At 41.4% G+C, this 25,075-nt stretch overlaps 1 protein-coding gene across 1 annotated transcript in view; it reads left to right on the top strand.

The window, feature by feature from the left end:
• LPCAT1 (lysophosphatidylcholine acyltransferase 1) overlaps positions 1-25,075 on the top strand; it is a 67,379-nt gene that overhangs the window by 2,689 nt on the left and 39,615 nt on the right. The window contains exons 2-6 of the mRNA XM_054164306.1: positions 4,702-4,844; positions 6,155-6,369; positions 15,293-15,405; positions 18,268-18,328; positions 19,370-19,428. Of these exons, the coding sequence (XP_054020281.1) occupies positions 4,702-4,844; positions 6,155-6,369; positions 15,293-15,405; positions 18,268-18,328; positions 19,370-19,428 (591 nt within the window). The remainder of the gene's footprint in view (positions 1-4,701; positions 4,845-6,154; positions 6,370-15,292; positions 15,406-18,267; positions 18,329-19,369; positions 19,429-25,075) is intronic.

Genomic DNA, 25,075 nt, shown 5'->3' with positions numbered 1-25,075 from the left:
GTAAGAGGTTAGATTAGCTTCTTTTCCTCGTTAATATATGTACTCAATGAGCTTTAGAACACTTCATCCTGAGACAACAGGAGGTAGGGGGATGGGAAGGTAGAAAGTAGGAGGACAAAGCAACCACAAAGGGGAAGAACAACAACAAAAATAAATCAATTTGAGTGCCAAGGAAGTGTTCACATCATCTTTAATTAGCTTTATAAAACTGGAAGATAACAGCAGTGTAAATGCAGTTAAGGGTTTTTGAGAACTGAGTCTCAAGCTTCCAGTATTTCTCCTGGAAACATTTCTTACAGCTATTTTACCTTGATCTGATGATGAGAGTAATGGTCCTTTTTGAGGCTACCTGTTTTGCTTCAGTGTAATGAAAAGATTATTTTTAAAAGAATGACAGACGTGATTTCATTAGATGTGAATTTTGTTCATCCTAACATCTTCTGGTCACCCATCCCATAAGTCAAAGCTCTTGATTACCTCTGCAGAACAGGCAGAAGCATTACTGGCACTGTCACAGGGTGTTTGTAGCTTTGTTTCCCAGCCGGTTAAAAACACAATACTATTTTCTTTGCTTTTAGTGTTTCTGGCACTTTTATTGCACCAGTGCTGGTGCTCCTTTGGTGCCTTGGTGAGCTGATTGGGTTCATTAAACCAGCATATTACTGTGTTTTTCTGTATTCTGATTGTTTTCTTTTTCTGGAATTGCTTTTCTTCCCTCTAATGAGCTCTACTGGCTCATTGCAAGCTCAGATAAGTGCTAGAGCTGACTCAAGGGGAGTATTGAGAGTCAACAGGACCACCTCCTTTAGCAGGAATGATCTGTTGGATGGCTAAGTTGCACATGAAAATTTCTAGCCCTGTATTTATGTCCCCTTTAGGAGATCAGGCAAATAACAAAGGAGGTGGTGTACTTGTAAGTTCAAAGCCGTGGAATGCTGTGTAAAAAAGGCAGCTATCTGAGACTGTCCTGACCTGGTAGATAAGAAAGTAGAAACAATTTTGAGTAGTGAAAAGAATGTTTGTTAAATGACTTAATTGGCACAGCTCTGATTTTGTATCTTTGCTTATATATTAGATCAGTTGTTTTAAATGTATAAATATTCTCAGACATGTTAATAAACTTGTCTTCAATTACTGCATTGGAGTCTGTGACCAGTCCGCCAAGTCATATTTCTCTGCATGCTTTTGCTAATCAGGGAACTTTCAGAGTTGAAAGCAGGTAATTAGAGAATTGTTAAATTAGGAATTAGTCCTTCCAGTGCTGGTTTTGGTGAATTGAGGCTATAGTGGTGACAATAGCGAAGAAGTGAAAGTATGGGACAAATTAGTCTCTCAGAGGTTTAAAAGAAAGAACCTTTGTGATGTTAAATTTGCAGTTCTTTATCTGTTTTCTTTGTTCAGTATGTGTAAATTTTGTTGTGAAGGAACTGGCTTTCTAATTATGTTTCTCACCTTATCCCTAAATTCCAAAGACTTTTTTTCATCTTTGTGCTTGAAAGGTGTGATACCGACTTTCAAGACAAGAAACAGACATAGAGAAGGAGAAATAAGGTTACTTTGTGATTCTCTTCCTTAGTGCTTGGATAATGTAGGACTTGATGTTTTGGAGAACTTTAGAAAGGACTTAAGTTCATATTTTTATGCCTTCATTGTGAATTCATACACAGATCTGAAAGCAGAGTCTCTAAACTAGGAAAATGTAGGTCTATTTAGTTTAAGTGACTTGCTGTACAGCAGATTGAAGTGTCCTAGTCCAGCCTTCTGTTACAAGGTGTAAGACCATTTTCTTATGTGTATTTCCCAGCGTACATAGCAACTGCTGAAAAACCAAGTAGGATCCTGTAGACCAGCAGATACTAAATGAGCTGTAGTCAACCCCCTTTTGAGAAAACCAGTCATGAGCTGAACCTCCCAAGGTACAGGTCCAGGTGGATCTTTAGGGTTTTAAAAATATATCTCAAAACACAGGTGTTTACATATGAGCTATTCCCAGATACAATTTGTAACTTTAATAGGAAACATGTCTGGGGGAATGTTCTAATTACACAGAAATGTGATCATGGACATGAGGTGTAACACTGTAATAACGCAATACCATGACTGTGTGTCTCCTTCATTCTGGTCTCTGAGAGTGGCCAGTGGAGACACAATCTTCTCCCTCTTTTTCTCTGACACTGTATGTGGGCTTTACAGTATAGAAACTTTATTAACCAGGACAGTGTCTGAACGTAGATGTGAACCAAAGTACTTTTCAGATGGAATAAAAATAAATAAACCTGGTTGGAAAAGACCTTTGAGATCATTAAGTCCAACCTATCACCCAACACCATCTAATCAACTAAACCATGGCACCAAGCACCCCATCCAGTCTCTTCCTAAACACCTCCAGTGATGGTGACTCCACCACCTCCCTGGGCAGCACATTCCAATGGCCAATCACTCTTTCTATGAAGAACTTCTTATGAACATGCTAGTGATGCTAGTGTCTTTGTTGATTCCTAACCACCTTCAGGTGCTAAACATACTACTCTCTCTTACCAAATTTCTTGTGTGGATAGGTGCTAAAAAAGAGGCTTATGTCACAGCCAGAACCCATGCACCTGCATAACTTGGAACTGCTTCTTGCTGGCTGTTTCCACCACTGTCTTTGAACACAGAAAACTGGGAGGCCTTTTCCATGTTTTCATTCGTGAGGCAACTACTGCCTCTGCTGTGATGTGGCTCTAAAGTGATCTTGACAAAAAGGATTGCTACAGAGAAGCAAAGGGCTGGATGCCTCACTACCTGCTGTTCAGTTTTGCCTTAGTATTGGATGAGGCTTTGAGGAGTGGTAGGGAGAGAGTGCAAATCTCAGAGGACTATGTCCTTACCTGTACTTTCCACCCCTCCACGCCCCTGCTTCTTTTTTTGGCAGCTGGTCTTTCTCATTTCTTGAGCTTAGAAGGCAGCTCTTCTGTCTTCTCCAGTTTGCAGATGTGAATGCTCCCCTATTTGCTGCCACACGTGGTGGCTTTGTCTATGGTCACAGAGTTGCTTGAGTTACTATGATTTCAGTACTTGCCTGACCACTGCAGTTTAGGAAGCTGTACTGGTTCACCTGGTAAACTAGCCTACCTGAGAGAAAAGTAATTGTTTTACTTTCAGTTCTTCAAAGTGAAGCAGTCCACCCAGGGACTGGAGCCCTGTTTTGTGGCATGAGAGTGTGGTTGTTATGGGAGCATGGTGCCATTCTGAACCATCGCTGCAAGATATGATTTTTGCAGTGGGCTCATAGCTTAGGACTTGGAGGTGGGCAGCTTAGGCTTTTCTCCTGCTGTGTCTTCCCTGCTTTTGGGAAGTGAGAGAAAGCAGAAACTAACTCATCAGTCAAAAACTGAGCTGCATGATGACTAGGTCTGCATCAGGGAAGAGAAGAACATGAATAATGCTTTCCACAGCAGCCTGGAGATGCGTCAGATTAAGCACAACATGAGACAGCACCTTATGCTTCATTACTCATCCTTGCCCAGCCACCGTGGTACTGAAAAATGCTTTTCTACCTCACCTAGTGCACCTGTGAATATATAATGCATTTCCTGTTCCATTTTCTTTCTTTACGCTTCCCTTGTATTTCATATTGTTGTCTTTATCTTCTGCTAGCCTCCACTGTACAGCTTCAAGAAGGAATGGTGCTACCTCAGTCAGCTTCAAAGTATTTTCAGTTCCCTCTCAGAGGGAGTCATCTGAAGCTGAACCTTCTTCCACTTTAAGAGGTTTTTTCAAATTTCTTTCTCTCCTTTGAGAAAGATGAGACTCATTGCTCCTAGGACTGTGTCCTGGAGAAGCTGGATCATTGCAAACACAGTTGGTAAGTTGTGTTTGCTGGAAGACCATTTGAAACAACTCCAAAGAGCTCAGGAAAGGCTCAGCTTTTGGGAGAAGTGTTCAGAAGACTATAAGAGAAATTCCAATGTAATGTGTTTTCCATCAAAGTTATAGGCAGAGAACTAACTGGGCTGGAATGGGCTCTCCGTGATCTAGAGTGCTGGGAGGTAACGCAGAAGCACCTAAGTTCACCATAGCTTCTCAGGAGAGTACATCTTGAAAACCTCAGCTCTCCATGGAGTTGTGCCTGTTACCACAGACCTGGAACTTGAATTCATATGTATGTCTGGGTGTTTGTTCAGAGGTGCTCGGCGCTGTGTTCTCTGATGTGATTCCCCACAGCTTCAGGTTCCAAAAACACACTGCAGTGGAACTGGTGCCTGCCCAGTCCTGGAAGGTCTTTCCATGTTGGGTCCTGTATTGCCATGTGAATGTACCCTGCTGGAGAAGTCACATCACTGACTGGGAGCTGCTGTGGTGGACTGGCTTCTCTGTAGTGCAGCAAGACTTACAAGGCGTAGATGCTAAATATTTACTGAATGCAAGGCTGCGGAAATGGCAAAAGGCATGCGGGTGTAGTCGCTGACAAACTAGGGTCCGCAGAAGTGCGGAAAGGGACGGCTGCATTAGCTTTGAAGTGTGCTGTGCTTCAGCTGCAGTTGAGATTGGTAAATACAAAAGTGTTGCACATACAGCGCAATTATGCGTTGGTGATTAAAGCACATCCTGCTGGGTTTGACGTATTTTTAAGTTAAGATGCAAGCTTGGTTTCTAGGAATTGTTTGCTTTTTTCAGTTCAAGACTGTTAGAATAATGCATTTGTCTTGGCTTTTGCAGATTGCCTTCATGACCTTGACTCTCTTTCCAATCCGACTCTTTTTTGCCGCTTTTATGATGTTGCTGGCCTGGCCTTTTGCATTCATTGCTTCAATGGGAACTGATGAGCAAGAGCCTGAAAAGCCCCTTTCCTGGTGGCGAAAGTGAGTCACTGATGCAGTTTAGTTCAACTGTTGGAAGTAGCAAAGATTGGAAATACTTGATTTGTCCCACAGACCTGCTTTTCTCTTCAAAAGAAAATATCCAAACTGTTGCTTCAATTTCCTCTGATAGGAAACTGAAATTACCTTAAGTGCCTGATTTACCAGACAGCCCAGGAATCACAGGGAGAAAAACTGAGCATCTCTGGCCTCTTATCTTCATTGAGAATGTCGTGTGAAGCTTCACTGTGACATTCTTCAATTTCAGTTATTCCTGCAACGTCAACTTCTCGTTACGAAGATTGACACTGCGGACTGTGCCCAGATTTCGTATTCTAAATTGTTGTTTTAAACTGCTTCGCTCCATTGTTTTGCTACCCTGTGATGAATTTACAAAACTGCTGCTGATTTTATGAGGGCTTGCCCCATTCTTTGGTGCTTATTAATAAGTCTCTGCTTGCTTTGATACTGGAATGTGAATTGAGGTAGCATATGACTGTTTACCCATTCGTGAAAACTGCCATTTGAGGAGCAAGGAAGCATCACCATTCTGCAGAGAACTTTTAAATTGGGAGTTGGCACTAGCATGAGGGAATCTGATTGTATTTTGCATCACAGGAGGGAAGGAGGTTGAGAACCACAGAGGCATGTCACTTATAATTCAGAATTAAATGTAATCAGTATAATAACTGAAGGAATAATGGACTGCCTTCGATCTTGCATACCATTCTTTCGAAGCTTTTTTGATTGTCCCTCCTCCATTTAATCCATTTTTCAGTGTCACACTGCTTTCCAGCCTCCAGTCCCTGTGAGGGTAATGATTTGTTTGGATTTTGTTTGGTAATGGTGTTTGGATTTTACACTCTTGGTTCAAAGTAAATATTTCTCTTTTCTTGACTGCCAGACAGTTTTAAAAACAAACAAACAAAACTCTACCAAAAAAACCCCACTTCCCCACCCCCTCAGAACCACAAACAAACAAAAGCCCCCAACAACCAAAAATACCTTAGGGAGGACATGGGGGAAAATGGAAAGAAAGGAAATATTTCCAAAGCTCCCAGATGTGTTCTGTAAGCATCCCTATACTTGAGAATCTCTGTTGTATGTTTCTCCAGTGCTTTGTTTGGGTAAACTTGGGGTTGTGGCATTCTAGCAACATCCTAATGGCATTTTTTGATGAGTGGGGTTATTAGAGCTTTTTTGGTGTTACTAGAAAGCATTATCAGCTACTGTATACAAGAAACTCAATAGTCATAGTGAAAATGTAGGGATAAAATAAATCCAAATCTTACTGTTTTGTCAACTCTTTACAGGATAGTGGATATTTTGCTGAAGGCAATCATGAGAATGATGTGGCTTGCTGGTGGATTCCACTGGATAAATGTAAAAGGCAGACGGGCGTTGCCGGCGGAAGCAGCAATATTAACTGTGGCTCCCCATTCTTCCTACTTTGATGCCATTCCAGTAACTATGACCTTTGCCTCCATTGTGATGAAAGCTGAAAGCAAAGATATTCCTGTTTGGGGAAGTAAGTTGATGGATACTTAATTTTTTCAAGAACAATTGAAAATCACTATTTAGGGAGTTCACTGCTTGTGTATGAGAAGGCCTAAAACACACAGAAGGTTTTGCTGTGTAACATAGGGTTGGGTTTTTTTTGCTGGTGCACTTAGAATATCAATAGAAAAAAAATGTGGGGGATGTTGGGTTTTTTCCCTTTTCCCAAAGATGAATCATTGTGCAAAGTCAAAACATTCTTACAATGCTCATGGTTAAATTTGCAGTGAAATTGCAACATTTTCAGACCTGTAAAATAGAAAGGCAAAGATGGGGCTGTAAAAGTAAAGGGTGAGAATACAAAGAAAGTTCACCAAAGCTTCCTTCTTGGTATGAGTTGTGGTTCTATCCCAGAAATAGACTGTCTTCTCTGAATGGTACCCTGCCTTGAAGGAGTGTTACCTGTCCTTCATGCAGCAACAAGATTGTTTCAGGCAGGGTGTGAGATGAGCAAGAGCAGATTATTGTGCACTCAGATGTAGTTGTAAGAAATTAAAATACCCAATGCAGTAGTGTTTGATTACTGTCTTTGGATTTATCAACATAGATGCTCACAAAGTCTTGAGATAGACCTTGTATACTTTTTTGGTACAACTGCACCAAAAATTGAAGTCAGTGAGGCTAAAACCTTGCAACCAAAGTCTGCGTGGAAGCATTTTTTGGAAACCCACCGTGTTGTGACTAGGGACCAGCAAATTTCAAAGAATCTGAGTCATGTTGTTTAAGTTTTAAAGGTAATACTGTAAAAGCCCCTTGGGTAGGGGCTCTTTAATTTGAAATTCTAAGTGGAATTTGCATCTAAGTGGAATCAGGCTGTTAGTGTTGGCATCCTCCTAAAATTTCATTAGGCTGTATGGTTTGAAGGGCATGTTCAGAAAAAGCTAGAGTTGTGTTTATATCTCCATTTAATAGAGTTTAGTGAAAGTTTGTGGCAGTGAAAAATCTGTGTCAAAAGTGAATAGGTGTTTTGGACACCAAGGCTGTAGGTGTGTGCCTTTTAAAAACTAATGTATGTAAACAAGCATAGGGTGAAAACAAAAAAAATTGGCTTCCTTGTTCAAGACTGAAAGAAGATGCTGTTGTGAGACAGTATGTTGATGCTTCTGTACAGTATGGGTGTATGCAGGCTAGTTTGGGTGTCAGAGGGAGTCCAGCCATAGAAGTAGAGGCAGATTTATCATCTTTCTCAGCTGACTCGATTGACTGTTTAACAATTGCTATCTGAGTAAAATGAAGTGGTCCCAGTGGAACTCTCCTTTACTTGCAGCTGGACTGTTTGCAGGACCTAAACTGGATGAGGAATCTCCAGGCCTTGTGATGAAATACCAGAATGGCATTTGAAATTACTTAACTATTCCATGTAATTGATTCAATGGGGACTAGTGGGAAAGCCTGAGGAGAATCTGCAGGGATATGGAGATTGTAGTCACACAGAATGCAGCACAAATAGTGCATATCGAGTAGCTCAAACTCTTTCCTATGTACCTAAATTAAGGCAGTTTTTAAAAGATTCAGTTGAAAGTCTGAACTTACAAAATTATGCACTTGATTTTTGTTTGTGTGAGCAAAACCAATTACAAAAAAACCCAGAAAATGCAGAAAGCTGCATACAGTGATTTGAGGGAGTATTATTGGAATGCAGGGTGAAGTCAAGTAAATGAGTATTTTGTCCTGTGTAGCATTTGCTTTACCTTGTGTAGCCACAAAAAAATTTATCTAGTCCCTTATAACATGTTCAGGAGAATGCCACACAAGTGAGGCATGACAAGGGTCATAACTAGGATACAGAATTCTAGGCCCCTTTCTGCTTTTAGAAGGATACTTTTCTATGTGCAACATTAATTACATCAGTTTGTGTTATTAAAGTAACGGAACTTAACAGAGGTAAGTCATCCCTGTAATGATTAGTCTGACTTAAAATTTAGTAGAAAACCTTCCAGTAGAGTGAAACTGTGATTTTTAAATTACTTTTTTCCCTTTTGCTGCTTGAAAGGATTTTCTGTGAAGAAGATGGTACTAACTATCCTCTTTTCCTTTGATCTGATTTGAATTCCCATGTTATTTACACTCCTTTACATATGAAATACATTTTTATATGCATGTTTTTGGACCACTGGTATTTCTCTTATGCTATCTGTGGGAAGGTGGTCATGTTTTTCTAGGATTTCAGGGGGAATTTTCAACACTTTGGACATTAATCTAGAAATTCATAACTGTTTCTAATGTTCTTCAGTTTCATAAATTTTGCAAACTTGTTGTACCACCTCCAGTGAAGTACTGGATAATCCTGATTTTGGTGTTTCTTAATTGAGTCTTGTTAATGGTCTTTCAGAATCTTCTGGGAAGTTTAAAATAAAGTACATTTAACTCCATGAGCAGACTTTAGCATGTATATAATAAAGCAGCAGAGGAAATGAGGCAATAATATCCAAGAATGAGAACTTTAGGTGAAAAATAGATCTTTGTGCAGAATATCCAAAGGTAATACAGGCTGAGGTCAGAGTGGCTGGAGAGCAGCCAGACAGAAAGGGCCCTGGGGGTACTGGTTGATAGTAGGCTGAACATGAGCCAGCAGTGTGCCCAGGTGGCCAAGAAGGCCAATGGCATCCTGGCCTGCATCAGGAATAGTGTGGCCAGCAGAAGCAGGGAAGTCATTGTGCTCCCATACTCTGCACTGATTAGGCCACACCTTGAGTCCTGTGTCCAGTTCTGTGCCACTCGGTTCAGGAAAGCTGTTGACTTGCTGGAACATGTCTAGAGAAGGGCAACAAAGCTGGGGAAGGGTTTGGAACACAAGCCCTGTGAGGAGAGGCTGAGGGAGCTGGGGTTGCTTAGCCTGAAGAAGAGGAGACTCAGAGGAGACCTTCTTGCTGTCTACAACTACCTGAAGGGAGGCTGTACCCAGGTGGGGGCTGGTCTCTTCTCCCAGGCAACCAGCACCAGAACAAGAGGACACAGTCTCAAGCTGCACCAGGGGAGGTTTAGGCTGGATGTGAGGAGAAAGTTCTTCACAGAAAGAGAGATTGGCCATTGGAACGTGCTGCCCAGGGAGGTGGTGGAGTCACCATCACTGGAGGTGTTTAGGAAGAGACTGGATGGGGTGCTTGGTGCCGTGTTTTAGTTGGATAGATGGTGTTGGGTGATAGGTTGGACTCGATCTCAAAGATCTTTTCCAACCTGGTTAATACTATTCTGTTCTAAAGCATGCTCTTCACGAGATGGGAAGTATTCCACAAGTGTAGTTGTGTTTGAGTGTTTTATTGCTTTCTAATTTGGAGGCAGCTCTTCTAGTCCATGAAGCAATTTCAAAAAGCAGACCTAAGGCTTGTGACTTAAGTTATGGACAACTTCCATCTTTTTAGGGAAAACCAAACAACACAGAGCAAAAGCAACAAATGTTCTTTTGCTCTGCATGAAAAAAACACTCTTTTGCTCTTACAACCTTTTCAGTTACTGGTCGGTAGCGAAAAAAATCACCAGCCTGGCATACGCACTGGCAAACTGGGGAGGAACTGCTTGTCCAAATAAAAATGCAGTTTCACCAATCATCAAAAAAATCAGAATCTGAAGGTAGGGAATGTCAGAACAGACAAAGCACATCATGGTGCTGAAGAGGGATGTGTATTTCTGCACAGTGGCCTTGCAGAATTTCGGTAGGTAGGACATGTGAGGTTTGCTGGACTATTTTGAAGTGTGCTTCCCAGGGAAGATGACATCTAGGAGTGTATTGTACTTTACACTGGATTGAAGTTAAATTGGTTCATTCATCATCACAGGTCCTTAAGCTTTCCTGTTTTGTCTACTGAATGCCGCTTCAAGTCAGGACAAGCTTTTTGCATAAAGTCTGGGTGATTATACCTTACTGCCTTGTTTTTTTGCTGGTAAAGCATCCTGGATAAAGGTTTTTATTTCTTGTGAAAGTGGTCAGTGCTGCTGCAGAAACATGTCAGTAAGAAGGGGAATGGATAAGTAAATACGATTTGGCGGAGATTTTGGTGGACAGCTTTTGCAATTCATGATTCTGGGGTCTAAACTTTTAAATAAAGTGATAATTTAAACTAGGCAGTGTTTCAACATCTTGTAACCTTACTCTCTAAAAACCAGGAAGTTGGTACCTGTAAAATGAATGAGGAGGTATGTTAGCTTCAGTTTATAAAGGGGAAGGAGGTGTAATTTCTGCTTGGCAGAAGAGGAGCTGTAGAGAAAAAGAGAATCATACTATGCTGTAAAAACTACTGGTTGTATTGTGGGTATCTTTTTCCACATCAGGTAAACTTAGTATTTTTTGTTGTTCATTCTCTTCTCTTGAAAGTTCTTCACAGGCTTTTCTTGAGCATCATGACTTAAGAAAACAACAAGTAATTCAGTGGGAAATATTTATACTGTGATAGCTGGGTTTGTGTTCATCTTGGAACTTAAAAGATGCCAAATTACTTACTCATCAACTCTGTTATGAAACCTAATATTCCAGTTCTCCGCCCCAATTGCTCCCCTTCCCCCCCCAAAAAAAAACACCTTTTAAAGCACTCAAGGAAGAGAACTGAGATACTTCTCACCGAAGAACTACGGGTCTTTGTGCCACGTTCCACACACTGGCCACAACAAACCCATGCAGTGTTACAGGCTGGAGTCAGAGTGGCTGGAGAGCAGCCAGGCAGAAAAGGACCTGGGGGTACAGGTAGATAGTAGGCTGAACATGAGCTAGCAGTGTGCCCAGGCAGCCAAGAGGGCCAATGGCACCCTGGCCTGCATCAAGAACAGTGTGGCCAACAGGAGCAGGGAGGTCATTCTGCCCCTGTACACTGCACTGGTTAGGTTGCACCTCGAGTACTGTGTCCAGTTCTGGGCCCCTCTGTTTAGGAAAGCTGTTGACTTGCTGGAGCATGTCTAGAGAAGGGCAACGAAGGGGTGAGGGGTTTGGAACACAAGCCCTATGAGGAGAGGCTGAGGGAGCTGGGGTTGCTTAGCCTGGAGAAGAGGAGACTCAGGGGTGACCTTATCGCTCTTTACAACTACCTGAAGGGAGGTTGTAGACAGGTGGATGTTGGTCTCTTCTCCCAGGCAGCCAGCACCAGAACAAGAGGACCCAGTCTCAGGCTGCACCAGGGGAGGTTTAGGTTGGATGTTAGGAAGAAGTTCTATACAGAGAGAGTGCCCATTGGAATGGGCTGCCCGGGGAGGTGGTGGAGTCACCATCATTGGAGGTGTTCAGGAGGAGACTTGATAGGGTGCTTGGTTGCATGGTTTAGTTGATTAGGTGGGTTGGATTGGTTGCTAGGTTGGACATGATGATCTTGAAGGTCTCTTCCAACCTGGTCTGGTCTATTCTCTTCTATTCTATTCTGTTCCATAGGTTTCTGTGTGTTCTGATGCCTTGTAGCCCAGTGGTGATGCTGTCAGTGTAGCTTTATCTACTGTGTGGTTTTAGCTGTCAAGTGTTGTGTGTGGTTCACTACAATACTTTATTGTATGTTAAATAGCACTTCCTGTCTTGAGTTGAAACAAGGTTTCCTCACCTAATGTGCAGAGGTGAAATACCTTTTGTTTTTTTCCCAAAATTTATTTTTTTCCCTCTTTCCCCTACAAGGTCATTGACCCCAATTGTATGTGTTGTTCAGCTTATCAGAAATAAACTTTTATTTTGCATCAGCTGGTGCTTGAAATGATCTCATGAGAGTTACCATTCTGAAATTGGTTGACGCTGCCACCCTGCAATTAATTAAAGCAATACTGAACTATTGCAGGCTCCCTTTAAAAATAGGCTGTTTAGTGCTAGAGCAGCTTTCTCGTGTTCAGTCTATCTGTGGCCGTCTGGCTGCCCTGCAAGGCAGAGGTTTTCATGATTCCTGGCAATGCTGTTTAAACTGCAAGTACCTGCCTGAGAAAGTGGAGTACATCATTTGTCACCTGTCTTCAGGACTACTTGAAATGAACTGAAATTGGGGACAAGAGTGACTACAAGTAGGATTGACACTTGTGGATAGAGAAGCTCCTCAAATAATGACACTGCAAGATCAGTTTTGTGAATTGAGTGGTTCTCTGCCACCTCTGAATACTTGAGCTGTGATTTTTAAATTTTTTTCTATAATTTTTTTTTTTTCCTTACCTGACTACAGTTGATCTTGGACAATTAAATTGAACAGAGGAGGTTAAGATTATGTTCTGTTTATTAAACATCTTGCACAGTTCTGCTTGTTTCCTTTAGTTGCTCAGTGTGCCAGCTGTCTGAAGTATTTTCATGCATGCTGCTTTTTACTCCTGCCCTGACTTTGCCCTGGTCCTGCCTATTCCTTAACTGGATATGGCATCTTCTAGTGCTGTCTCCAGGCTTCCCTGTTTCAACCTGACTTCTGACCATGATCTCATCCACCTGTTTGGTGTGTTTCTCTTTACAGACCCTTGTCCCTGTTCCTGTCTGTTTCTTGCACAGATTGACTTGGTGCAGCCTTGGAATTTTCAGATCTCTGGCTATTTACTGAACATGAAAATATGTAGTGAGAATAAAGATCTCTGTAGTCCTGTGCTCTCTTTTCAACAGCTTTTATGAAAAGAGTACACAAGGAGAGAAAAGTACAGAGCTAGCTTTCACTTCGTATGCACTTTCAGGTTCTAAATGATGACTGTAAGTTTCAATTTTGCTTAAATGTTTAGACTTGGCCACTAAGGGCCTGGCAGTTGCTGTCTTACAGGATCTTAAGTTGCTGTTTAATGTTAAGAATTCTGTCTGATTTTTAGTCTGATACCTAAGGAAGTAAGATTTGATATGATCACCTTGTCTGTTAGGCTAAGCTTAATATGATGGGTTGAAATAGTGATGACATCATATTTGAAAGAAGGCTGATAGTTTAAATGACATTAAGTTCTACAAGCTGCATGAAAGTAGTGTCTGAAGCAAAAGAGAAGAAATGAACTTGCCTTGCAGCCTATTCTGTGTCATGTAATTGAATAAATTGGCTTTCCTATGGATTTTCCCTGTCTCTTGGTTGTCTGTTCTTTTTCAGCATGTTATAATAGTTATTCTTTGCATGTGGGTGTGTCGCTCTTTCTGGTGGTGTCCATTTGAAAGATGACTTGCAGTGTGTTATTTTGTAGATTGGTAAAATTACAGTAGGTTGCTTTTGTGAAGCTTCTAACAGTAAGCCTCCCAGGTGAATACTACTTGCCTGTCCAGTTTTCAGATATAGAGTACATTAATGATTAGACTCAGAAGTGGTAAGTTGTCTGAAGTTTCTGTTATACTGCCCTAAGTAAAATCTATCTCCTTGCTTCATTTCATATGCTATAGAGAAGAACTTGCTTACAGCAGATAAATGCCTTGAAGCTGTGGAATTGTTTGTTCCTTGGCCTGAAGTAACCTGTATTTGATCATTTGGGCCTAATGCAAAAGAAGCTTCAGGGTGAAGGCTGAGGATGTTTGGGTCTGCATTGATTTATGTTACTTGATGAAGTTGGGTTTGCTGTTGTTTCCCTTTGGGGTTTTGATTTTGTTTGGTTGGCTTTGTCCAGCCTTCCCACAGCAGTAACCTCGATGGGCCCATGCTCCTCTAGCAAGCTCTAGGCCCATGCTTTGCTCCCCCAGCAAGCATTCTTCTATGGATATTGTCTAAGAGTAGGCATGTAGGAAGAAATGCAAGAATATAACTTTTCTCTGTTGTATTGTCTCCTTATCTTCAGCAACTTGTGGGATGAAAGCAGTCTTCTAGTAGCTGGATGAATGTTTTGGAACTTGCCATAGGGTATGATGGATTAGTTTCAAAACCTATGAGTTGCTCTCTAAAATGGCAGTGGAGTAACACCAGAACCAGCATCTGTGCAGGACTGTAACTCCTTACACTGCTTTTCACACTTCAAGCACTGGCTGATCCATTAATACTGCAGGTCTATCCTTGACAAAAGATGATCATACAACTGGTGTCAGCAAGCTCATATCATGCTGGTTGGAAATACAAAAGCTGGTTTATATTTGTACTTTAGACAAATAGAATACCTAATCATTTAATGACTCTTCAAATAAGATTACAAGACACAAAAATGACAAAAAGGTTTTTGGAGATAAAATCTTAAAAGCATGAAGTAGTATATTTGAAGGGTCTTTTCCTGTAGTGCTTTTTGACAGAGCAGATTTCTATATGCCACTTACTATTTTGTAAGTGGAATGTGATGTTGTTTGCAGCAGATATGCATGGAGAGGATATTGTGGATTGATCTCTGATTGTAGCTTGTGCTCATGTTGTGTCTGGCTTTGTATTAAGGGTTTCCACTGAGCCAGGAAGAGCTTGATTGAGATCTGAATCACCTAGTATGAGGAACAGGTGAAAGGCCAGAAAATAAGCATGCTTTCTCTTTCATTCTGATTTCCCAGAAAAGGTAGCATAATCCAATATGGAATATCTTTGTTGTGCCTTCAGTGGTACCAAGCAGTCACTGAAGACAAAAGCTCTAAGGACAATGGCAGTTTGACCCACAGGATGCCTCTCTCTTGCATAGGGAGATTCCTGCTGCTGTGCTGGGTTGGGAGTGGCTATAAATTTTGTTATTTCTATTTGGTCAAAGAATATAACTTGTAGTCAGCCACAGCTGCTTTCATTGCAGAAAACTCTGCATAATGCATACAGTCATGTTTTAAATCATCTGTGATGTGTGTATGTATTTGTCTATTAAAAAATGAGCAAGTGCAAAGTACCAGAATGGTGAAAATGGTTTTCCTCACAAAAACTAATGAAAATATTTCAAAACCACTGCAGTAATTCATCTGAGTATTTAATTTTTTTGTAGTGTGATGTAGTAAAGTAGTTATGTAATTGTACTGAAGCTTATGTCTGAAGGACTGTTCTTCAAACAGGGAAGGAAAAATCAAGCCTGGCTTACTTGTGTTTGTTTCCCTCCCTCTTCAGCTCTAATCAAATACATCCGACCAGTATTTGTATCTCGATCAGACCAGGATTCTCGCAGGAAAACTGTTGAGGAGATAAAGAGACGTGCTCAGTCTGATGGTAAATGGCCACAGGTACTGTATACAACCAGGATGTGACTGATGGTATTTGGCTTCAGACATTGGATTTGCTTTTTCCTTGTGTGATGCTTTTAATGGTTGGGGGGGGGGCATGGTGGGATTTCCCACTTTCTAGAAGATACAATGTGAGATTCTTAGCTGTGCAAAACACTAGCTTTTCATTGCAACGTGTTTCAGGGGAGACTGGGTAACCACATGGGAAGATAGCTCTCTAAGTGATTCTAAGCATACTGTAGTCTATACATTTAGCAGGTCTTCTAATAAGAAAATAACCAAGGGCTCCTCAGAATACTTAGGAGTATTGTGTGTTCTTGCCCTTATTGATATTTTGACATGCTGTCCTTGTTGGAGATGTGATCCTGACCAAGACACTCCAAGCAATTCAGGTGTTGCAATAAGCAGAGTAAACCTCTATTGGATCACATCATGAAAACTTTGCTAAAATAAGTGTCTCAGGGCTTTTTCTGCACCTGAAATGTAACTGTAATATGTCTTGAAAGAGAGCTAATAGGAAGGAAGGGATGATTACCAAAGGTCTCAGTTTTCTGTAAGCATATCACTATTTTGAAAATTTGAAGCCACGTTTTTGTGTCTTTTTGACACTCAGATACAGTATGTCTTTCATGGCATTGTTACTAATACAGTGAGGAAGTTTGCATACTGGACTACAGAAACATTGTGAACAGTTCCAAACAATGTGACAGAGTAATGAGTAGGTTTCACTTTAAGAGTTTTATGGATGGATCGCAAAGCACTTTCAAAAGCAAATATTCTTGCTTACTGAAGAAGAACTTCAGCTGCAGAGCTGAAGTGATTGCCAGAATATCTAGCAAGCTAGTACCAGTGGGCAATAAAACTAGTAATGTTAATTCTAGTCCATTGCTTTGTTGCCTTATGATCTGTATATCCTTTAAAAGTCTTGTTCTGAAGCTCAACAAAATTTTGGCAGTTCTTTGCTTATGGTTTCTAAACCTTTTATTGTTTTCTTCCTATGACCTAAGCTCTTCCTCTGAGTTTAGTTCAACTTGAGCATTTTTTGCCATGTTAGAATTCTGTTGCCTGCCTCGGTGCCAGGCAAGATTATGGAACAGGTCATCTTGAGTGCAATCACACAGCACTTACAGGATGGCCAAGGGATCAGGCCCAGCCAGCATGGATTTAGGAAGGGCAGGTCCTGCCTGACCAGCCTGATCTCCTTCTATGATCAGGTAACCCACCTGGTGGATGTGGGGAGGCCTGTGGATGTAGTCTACCTGGACCTCAGCAAGGTTTTTGACACCGTCCCCCACAGCAAACTCCTGGCCAAGCTGTCAGCCCATGGCTTGGATGGGAGCACACTGCGATGGGTTAGGAACTGGCTGGAGGGCCGAGCCCAGAGAGTGGTGGTGAATGGTGCCACATCCAGCTGGCAGCCAGGCACTAGTGGCATCCCCCAAGGATCAGTGCTGGGCCCCATGCTCTTTAACATCTTTATTGATGATCTGGATGAGGGCATTGAGTCCATCATCAATAAATTTGTGGACAACACCAAGCTGGGGGCAGGAGTTGATCTGCTGGAGGGTAGAGAGGCTTTGCAGAGGGACCTTGACAGACTGGACAGATGGGCAGAGTCCAACGGCATGAGATTGAACACATCCAAGTGCCGGGTTCTGCACATCGGCCACAGCAACCCCATGCAGAGCTACAGGCTGGGGTCAGAGTGGCTGGAGAGCATCCAGGCAGAGAGGGATTTGGGGGTACTGGTCGATGGTAGGCTGAACATGAGCCTGCAGTGTGCCTAGGCAGCCAAGAGGGCCAATGGCATCCTGGCCTGCATCAGGAACAGTGTGGCCAGCAGGAGCAGAGAGGTCATTCTGCCCCTGTAGTCCGCACCTGAAGTAATGTGTCCAGTTCTGGGCTCCTCAGTTTAGGAAAGATGGTGACTTGCTGAAATGTGTCCAGAGAAGGGCAACGAAGTTGGTGAGTGGTTTGGAACACAAGCCCTATGAGGAGAGGCTGAGGGAGCTGGGGTTGCTTAGCCTGGAGAAGAGGAGGGTCAGGGGGTGACCTTATTGCTCTCTACCAACTACCTGAAGGGTGCTTGTAGACAGGCAGAGGTTGGTCTCTTCTCCAAGGCAGCCAGCATCAGAACAAGAGGACACAGTCTCAGGCTGCACCAGGAAAGGTTTAGGTTGGATGTTAGGAACAAGTTCTATACAGACAGAGTGATTGCCCATTGGAATGTGCTGCCTGGAGAGGTGGTGGTGTCCCCATCATTGGAGGTGTTCCGGAGGAGACTTGATGGGGTGCTTGGTGCCATGGTTTAATTGATTAGATGGGTTGGATTGGTTGATAGGTTGGACACGATGATCTTGAAGGTCTCTTCCAACCTGGTCTATTCTATTCTATTTTCAGCCTCTGTCATTCTGACATTTGTACATGTGCCAACTAATAAATGCAAAACCAAAACTGTCTTCATTTCCTTAACATGTAAGCAGGTAGCTTAGGAGCAGGAATTTTGTGTTGCTGCAGACCAGCAGATGACATTTTTATCAGTACCAAAACATTTTGTGAAAATTCTCTTGTACTCACAAGTGTTTCTGGTCACTGCCAATGCTCCAATTGAATATCATTATTATCAAAGGTGAAAAAAAGGCAAATGCACAGATAAAGAAATGATTTTTTTACTGTTAACACAGAGCATTAATCAACTTCTTTATTGAGCGCAGGGGGTTTGGCCTATAATTGAACTGGTTTTCTCTGACCTTCTTTTACTCTTATCAGCTAAAGTTAGCTTAAAAAAGATGTGTTTATAAATTAATCCACATTGAAACAGTTCTTAAAAGTGAACTTTCTTTTTTTTTTTCCACTTCCAAGATAATGATATTCCCAGAGGGCACCTGCACAAACCGATCCTGTCTAATTACATTCAAGCCTGGTAGGTATTAATGCTCATTTCTCTGTTCTCTGCAGAATGCTCTTGTATCTTCATTTTCTGAAATACCACTTTCATTGTAATCTGCTTGCTGTTGCAGAAGTTGAGTTAAAAATCTTGCAGTAGGCTGGAACTGGAATAGAAATTGATGCTCCAGGAGGATTGTCATGCCACTGAGTTGCATATGAACTGGAGGCCTAATGTTTCTTCCTCGCTTTTTGTTTGTGGTCATCTTTTCTGTTGGTTACTTTTTTTTTTCTCTTGCCCCCACCATTCATGATTTGGGCATGTCAAGCAGCAGTTAGATATGCTGTATGCTTAAGATATCTGTGGATATCTATTCCCTGTGCTGCAGTATTTGTTGCTGTGTTGTGTATGGTTGATTTCTCTCAAATAACCAGAGCTGCATTCTGGTGAAAACGGCACGGGAATGTTGCCAATATAGCACTGTTAACAGAGGCTGTCAGTTTTTAGAACAGCTTTTTAATATGTATAACATTCTAAGCTCTTTTCAATTAGTGTCAGCCTTTTAGCTTATCAGATTTGTAGAGACTATAACACTGAGCACTGTTGCAGCTGTAAACTACAGTTACAGTAACGACCAATGTTTAATGTGAACTTGCCTTTGTGATAGGGAGATAGTGAAGTGAATGAGGCAGTTGTGAATGTGTTTTGACTCTTCCTAGGTTTTTGCTCATTGTGTTCTGCTCTTCCTGTGTGTTTTGTGTTGCTTTTAAGTTGTATACTGTTGCTAGAATATCATGCTGTGAGCCTTGCACTGATTCATTTGGCTAAAGGAATATCAGAATTGTCTCATGAGCAAACACTCACAAAGCTTTTCTTCCTCTCCTCTTGCCTCTTTACTGTTTTAGATGAATGAGTGTTCATTAGGAGTGGTCATCCACTTCTTTCTTTCCTTCTTTACACTCCTACTCTTTCCACCCAAATCCTACATGTATTGGTCCATTAATTGTACACTTTTTTGCTGCAATAGATCTCTGCCAAAATGAACCATAAAATAATTGTGCCTTGCTTGCCTTGTAGGAGCGTTTATTCCTGGAGTTCCTGTACAGCCGGTGGTTTTACGTTATCCAAACAAACTGGTAAGTTCAGCTTGCAGTGTTGCTGGAAATAAGGAGCATTTGCTTCTGAATACATTGTCACTTCTGTAATCTTTTAGGGTAGATAATTTGCTTTAGAAAGCATTAATAAATGCCTGTTGACTAAGTTTGTAACTCTTAAGCCTCTACTGTTATAAACAGTTTGAACTGAGACAATTTAACAGTGCCCTGAGAGTTATTCAGGTTGTTACAAAAGTACTGCACAAGTCAGATGCCCATTTCTGTCTAGGATCTGTGTTTCAATGTGCTCCCCATCCTTGCAGTGTGTGTTGGAGAATTTTCTTCATGTCACTTATTGCTGGAGGATGCTTCTGCACCTCCTGCCTGTGGGGCTGCTAGTCACAAATCACAGACACTAGCTAAATAGTAACAAAATAGCATGTTGAGGAACTTGGTATCTTCATAAGGTGTCTTGCTCATGTTTTACACTCACTGTGCACTTGGCTAAGGAATGCTAAACATCAGTATAGACATTCAATATAATTCACATTCAGGTTATATGACAATTACTGTGTTTATTTGCAATACCTAAATTAAAGCTTTTTTTCCAATGCTTGTAAAGATACATGCAAACAAATTAAGAGAAGGTTTAGTTCCTCTACTTCAAGATACAGGAAATCAGGGAAGAGGGATTTATTTTTGGTTTTAATTATTTTTACCTGCTGCAGATACTTCCCTGTCCTACTGCAGCTGGCATCTTGTCTACATTCCTTGGTTAATTAGAAGATGCTTCCTAGTGAGCTTAACAAGGTTTATACTTGAAGTTTCTTTTTGAGCCCTCTGGGTTTTTCAATCTAGTTTGTCCCCTTGTGAAATAAAAGTTATATAGGGGAGGGTAGAAAGAGTGTCAGAAGTAAAATAAGCACTACTTTGCCGCTTTGATGATGCATTGATCACGTCAGAATAGAATTAACCAGGTTGGAAAAGACCTTCGAGATCATCAAGTCCAACCTATCATCCAACACCATCTAATCAACTAAACCATGGCAGCAAGCACCCCATCCAGTCTCTTCCTAAATGCCTCCAGTGATGGCAACTCCACCACCTCCCTGGGCAGCCCATTCCAATGGCCAATCTCTCTTGCTGGGAATAACTTTCTCCTCACCTCCTGCCTAAACCTTCCCTGGCACAGCTTGAGACTGTGTCCTCTTGTTCTGGTGCTGGTTGCCTGGGAGAAGAGACCAACCTCTGCCTGTCTATAGCCTCCCTTCAGGTAGTTGTAGAGAGCAATGAGGTCACCCCTGAGTCTCCTCTTCTCCAGGCTAAGCAACCCCTTAGCCTCTCTTCATAGGGCTTGTGCTCAAGGCCTCTCCCCAGCCTCATTGCCCTTCTCTGGACATGTTCAAGAGTCTCAATGTCCTTCTTAAATTAAGGGGCCCAGAACTATGTCATCTCTCTTCAGTTAGCCCATTAACAACCCCTAGATCTTGGCACCCAAGTGCTTGTTTTCTCTGTGTTTCTATCCAGTACTCTTTCTGTCAGTGTACAGGTTGATATGAAACACATGCTTGATTAAAAAAGAAAACAACCTAAGCAAAGTTAATATACATGTACCATTATTTGCTCTTCACTGAGCCTGTGTGATGACAGTCAGCTAGTTTGCCTTTACAGACCCCAAAATTATCTTTGCAGATGCTGTGACAGTTATAGCAGCCTGTTATGCTCACATAGTATTAAGTGTGTTGGAGCAGGCTGCCTGGGATTTTTGTTACATAATTGTTTTATTTTCAGGAAGACAGATTATTTTCTAAGAAGATTTTTTAACTTTTATTGCTCTGCTGGGTTAAATGGCAAATATGTGCATGCCTGATGTCACACAATATACCTCATTACGTCTGGTTAATATTAAACTTTATAATAAGAATATGGAGTTGTCATATGTTAATTTGCAAATATCTCCAAAAATCCCATTTTGATACTGAACTGCCCTTATTGCCTGTAGCACATAATATGCAAAGTTAGTTTACAAACTTGAAATGGTCCTCATAATCTCTTAACAAAATTAACGTCTAGATGTCTTCTGAAGTTGGCCTGAATCTGTGTATGGAACTTCACTTTTTCCTACTGCTTTTGTTTGCTGTAAAAACACTTGGTTCTAGTGCCTTAATGAGTTATTTAACTTCCTAATGTCTACTTCCACTAAGTGTTAATGAGGGAAGGGATGATTGCTGCCATTATTTGATCTTTAAATTATCTTGGTGGTTGCAGAAGGGCTGCAGCAAAGTTAGAATGAGGAGAGAAAGGAGGAATATGATGTGATAGCTGAAGGTTTATTTTGCTTAGGATACAGAGTTTGATAGCAAGTAAGAACAACCCTATGAAGAGAGGCTGAGGGAGCTGGGGTTGTTTAGCCTGGAGAAGAGGAGGCTCAGGGGAGACCTTATTGCTCTCTACAACTACCTGAAGGCAGGTTGTAGCCATGTGGGGGTTGGTCTCTTCTCCCAGGCAACCAGCACCAGAACAAGAGGACACAGTCTCAAGCTGTGCCAGGGGAAGTTTAGGCTGGGTGTTAGGAAGAAATTCTTCACAGAAAGAGTAATTGACCATTGGAATGTGCTGCCCAGGGAGCTGTTGGAGTCACCATCAATGGAAGTGTTTAAAAGAGACTGGATGGGGTGCTTGGTGCCATGGTTTAGTTGATTAGATGGTGTTGGATGATAGGTTGAACTTGATGATCTCAAAGGTCTTTTCCAGCATGGTTAATTCTGTATCTAACAATGGAGTGAGGAGAGAACATTGATTTTCATACACTGAGACATCATTCCTAGCAAATTTTAATTGCCTTCCTATCTGTCTCATTTGAACACTGCATATTATAATTTTAGGTTCAGAAAGAGACTTCTTATTCAGATCTTTGCATAGCCATTGAATTCCAAATAAGCTTTATGTGCAGCCACCCTAGTGCTTTTAGCATGAACTGTCTTTTCTGACCTACCTTCAGAGCTCTGAGCTTCACACTATAGATGAGAACAGCCTTGGACTTGAGTGCCACCAGACTGCTGGGAGGCTTTTCAAGATTAATGCCAGAGGTGAATATAGTGGGGTGTTGTGCATTCTTACAGATTCATTTCTTTGTACTCTATTGAAGAACTAAGAAAACACTTTACTTGTTCTACAGTGAACTGAAACATACAGCAAATGTGATGATGTAATTTCAGTTATTTTCTGGCAAATAAATCTCATTCTGGTTGCCATGAAGAATACTTTTTCTAGTCAGGGTTGCCCCTGAATACCTTTCTTCCTTAGGCTTGTCTTTGTTTGCAGTAGATGATGCCTCTCATCTTGCATCTTGGTTGTGGGGTTTTTTTCAGGAGTAACATTGCAGTACGTTGCTTCTCTTGATGCATGAGCAGTTGTAGACCTGAAATTTGAATCTGCTGCTTTTTATCTAGTTTGGTAGTATTTTTGCCTGTAGGATGCTTAACAGCTATTACCTATATTCTAATAAAAATAAAGGTTTTAATGTTTCCATCCGTAGGTTCTACAGCAATCCTTTTTGGAATTAATTTTTATGCTTATTTTCTTTATATATATAAAACTTTCACTTCGCTGGAATTTTCTGTCAGAGTGCTGGTAATTATGAAAGGTTTATACACATGTTTACATATCACAGAGACATTTTAAGTGTACTTCTGTGTCCAAGGGTTTTCCACAGGTCGCTGTGCTATTTGAGAGGTTTGGCAGCATCTCTCGTGCAGCTTTGGTGCATCAGGGTTGACTGAACACGTAAAACCACAGCCAAGCTGCTGTTTGAAGCTTGGCATAGCTCTCAAGTATCTTCTTGTGTCTAATATGAATTATATGGAAGTTGTTTCCACACAATTCATAGGATTTATTATCTAGATAAAAAAAATTCAGAGTGTACTCAGAATACTGTCAAAGTGAATGCTATTCATAAGCATGAGCTGGTAGCTGCGACGACTGTAAAAGGTATTTAAACTAGATACAGAAAATACCAGTTCCCATCTCCTGTCTGCTGTTTTCATCATAAAAATATTGGCTATGCTGGCAGGAGTTTCCTACAAAATGGGTCTACCTTTTGCAGACCGGGGTCTTGTTTTCCACTACATAGGATTCAAAGCTGTCATCCCTGTTGCATCCTGATCTTTTCAGTAAGAAAAAGCATGCATATTTGCTGTGAAATTCACATTGGGAATTTCTTGCAAGGTTGTTGATATGTGGCTTACTTGAGCTTGTCTTGCCAGCTAGCAGTGCAATGGCCAGATTCTGAAAATACTTACTCACTGTTCAGTATCTGTTGCCCAGGCAGAGTATCTTTATAGAGCTCACTTTTATTTTTGTCTCCTGCACAGTTACAATTTAGAGAGCTGAGTTGCATATGTGTGGTGCTGTGGTGGTGTTGTGGTGGTGTTCTCTATGGCAGATCTAGTCTCTCATCAGAGAAATTATCATCTATCTATACTGGAATGATTTGGGTTTGTCAATGAAAGTTCCTTGTAGGAAAAACCCAAATCCCATAATGACCTTACTTCCAGTATTACCAGAGACATCAAAACTGAGAGAGTTTAACAATTAAACTGTAGGTATTAAAGTTCTACAAGATTAGCCTGGAGAGTAGGAGACTTAGGGGTGACCTTATTGCTCTCTACAACTGCCTGAAGTGGGGTTGTAGTGAGGCAGAGGTTGGTCTCTTTGCCCAGGCAACCAGTACCAGAACAAGAGGACACAGTCTCAGGCTGTGTCAGGGGAGGTTTAGGCTGGAGGTTAGGAGGAAGTTTTACACAGAGAGAGTGATTGCCCATTGGAATGGGCTGCCCGAGGAGGTGGTGGGGTCGCCGTCGCTGGGAGTGTTCAGGGCGAAGCTTGACAGGATGCTTGGTTGCATGGTTTAGTTGATTTAATTAAATCTTGTCTACAAGTATTGCTGTTTTTTCCTACTCTGTTTCTTAGTCTTACAGTTAAAAATGGAATGACCTTTATGGCCACATTCCTTCTTTTCACCTGTTACATACTCTTTTTCAGATCTCTGCTCCCTTTATGCTGTGTGTATCTGTTTCACTTCTCTCACTGCCGTTTGTCCTCTTCGTGTTTTACACATTGCTCATCTCAGCAATCTAAAGTGCTGATGGTCTTTCCTGAGAGTAAATTAGTTATGTTTTGATGTCTGTTTTGATCCTTGGATCAGCCAGGTGGATGTATGCTGTCTATGAGTAAAAGCAACTGAGAAAATACTGTTTTGAGGTGAAACATAAGGGCATAGTTGTCCTACTGCTTGATGTCACTTGAGCAGACTTCATTCATATCCACCAGTCCCAAATACTTCAGAAGTGTCACAGTGTTCACAGCTGTTGGTGGGATGTCTTAGTAAAGTGTAAGGACAGTCTGCTGAGTAGGGTAGGTTAGGAAAATACACAAGGGTTCTGCATATCAAGGAACATCAGCTTGCAGTAAATAACCTCCTTTTCCAAGGCTAGCAGCATTTGAAGGATGCTTGGATATTTACATGTGTTGAATATGGGGTTTCTGTGTTTAAAAGCTGGATTGATTGTTGGGTATTTGCTAGCTATATAAAAGGTTGGGTGATTTCTATTGGGACTAAGTACTCTTTTTGCAAAGAGAGCACTGAAGTTCCCATGAAAACCTTTTAGTTACATATTGTCACTTACAC

The sequence above is a fragment of the Dryobates pubescens genome, chromosome 9 (assembly GCF_014839835.1).
Source record: "Dryobates pubescens isolate bDryPub1 chromosome 9, bDryPub1.pri, whole genome shotgun sequence".
Classification (NCBI taxonomy): Eukaryota; Metazoa; Chordata; class Aves; order Piciformes; family Picidae; genus Dryobates; species Dryobates pubescens.
Note: the sequence above shows the minus strand (reverse complement) of the source record. Positions and strands in the feature narration are given on the sequence as shown.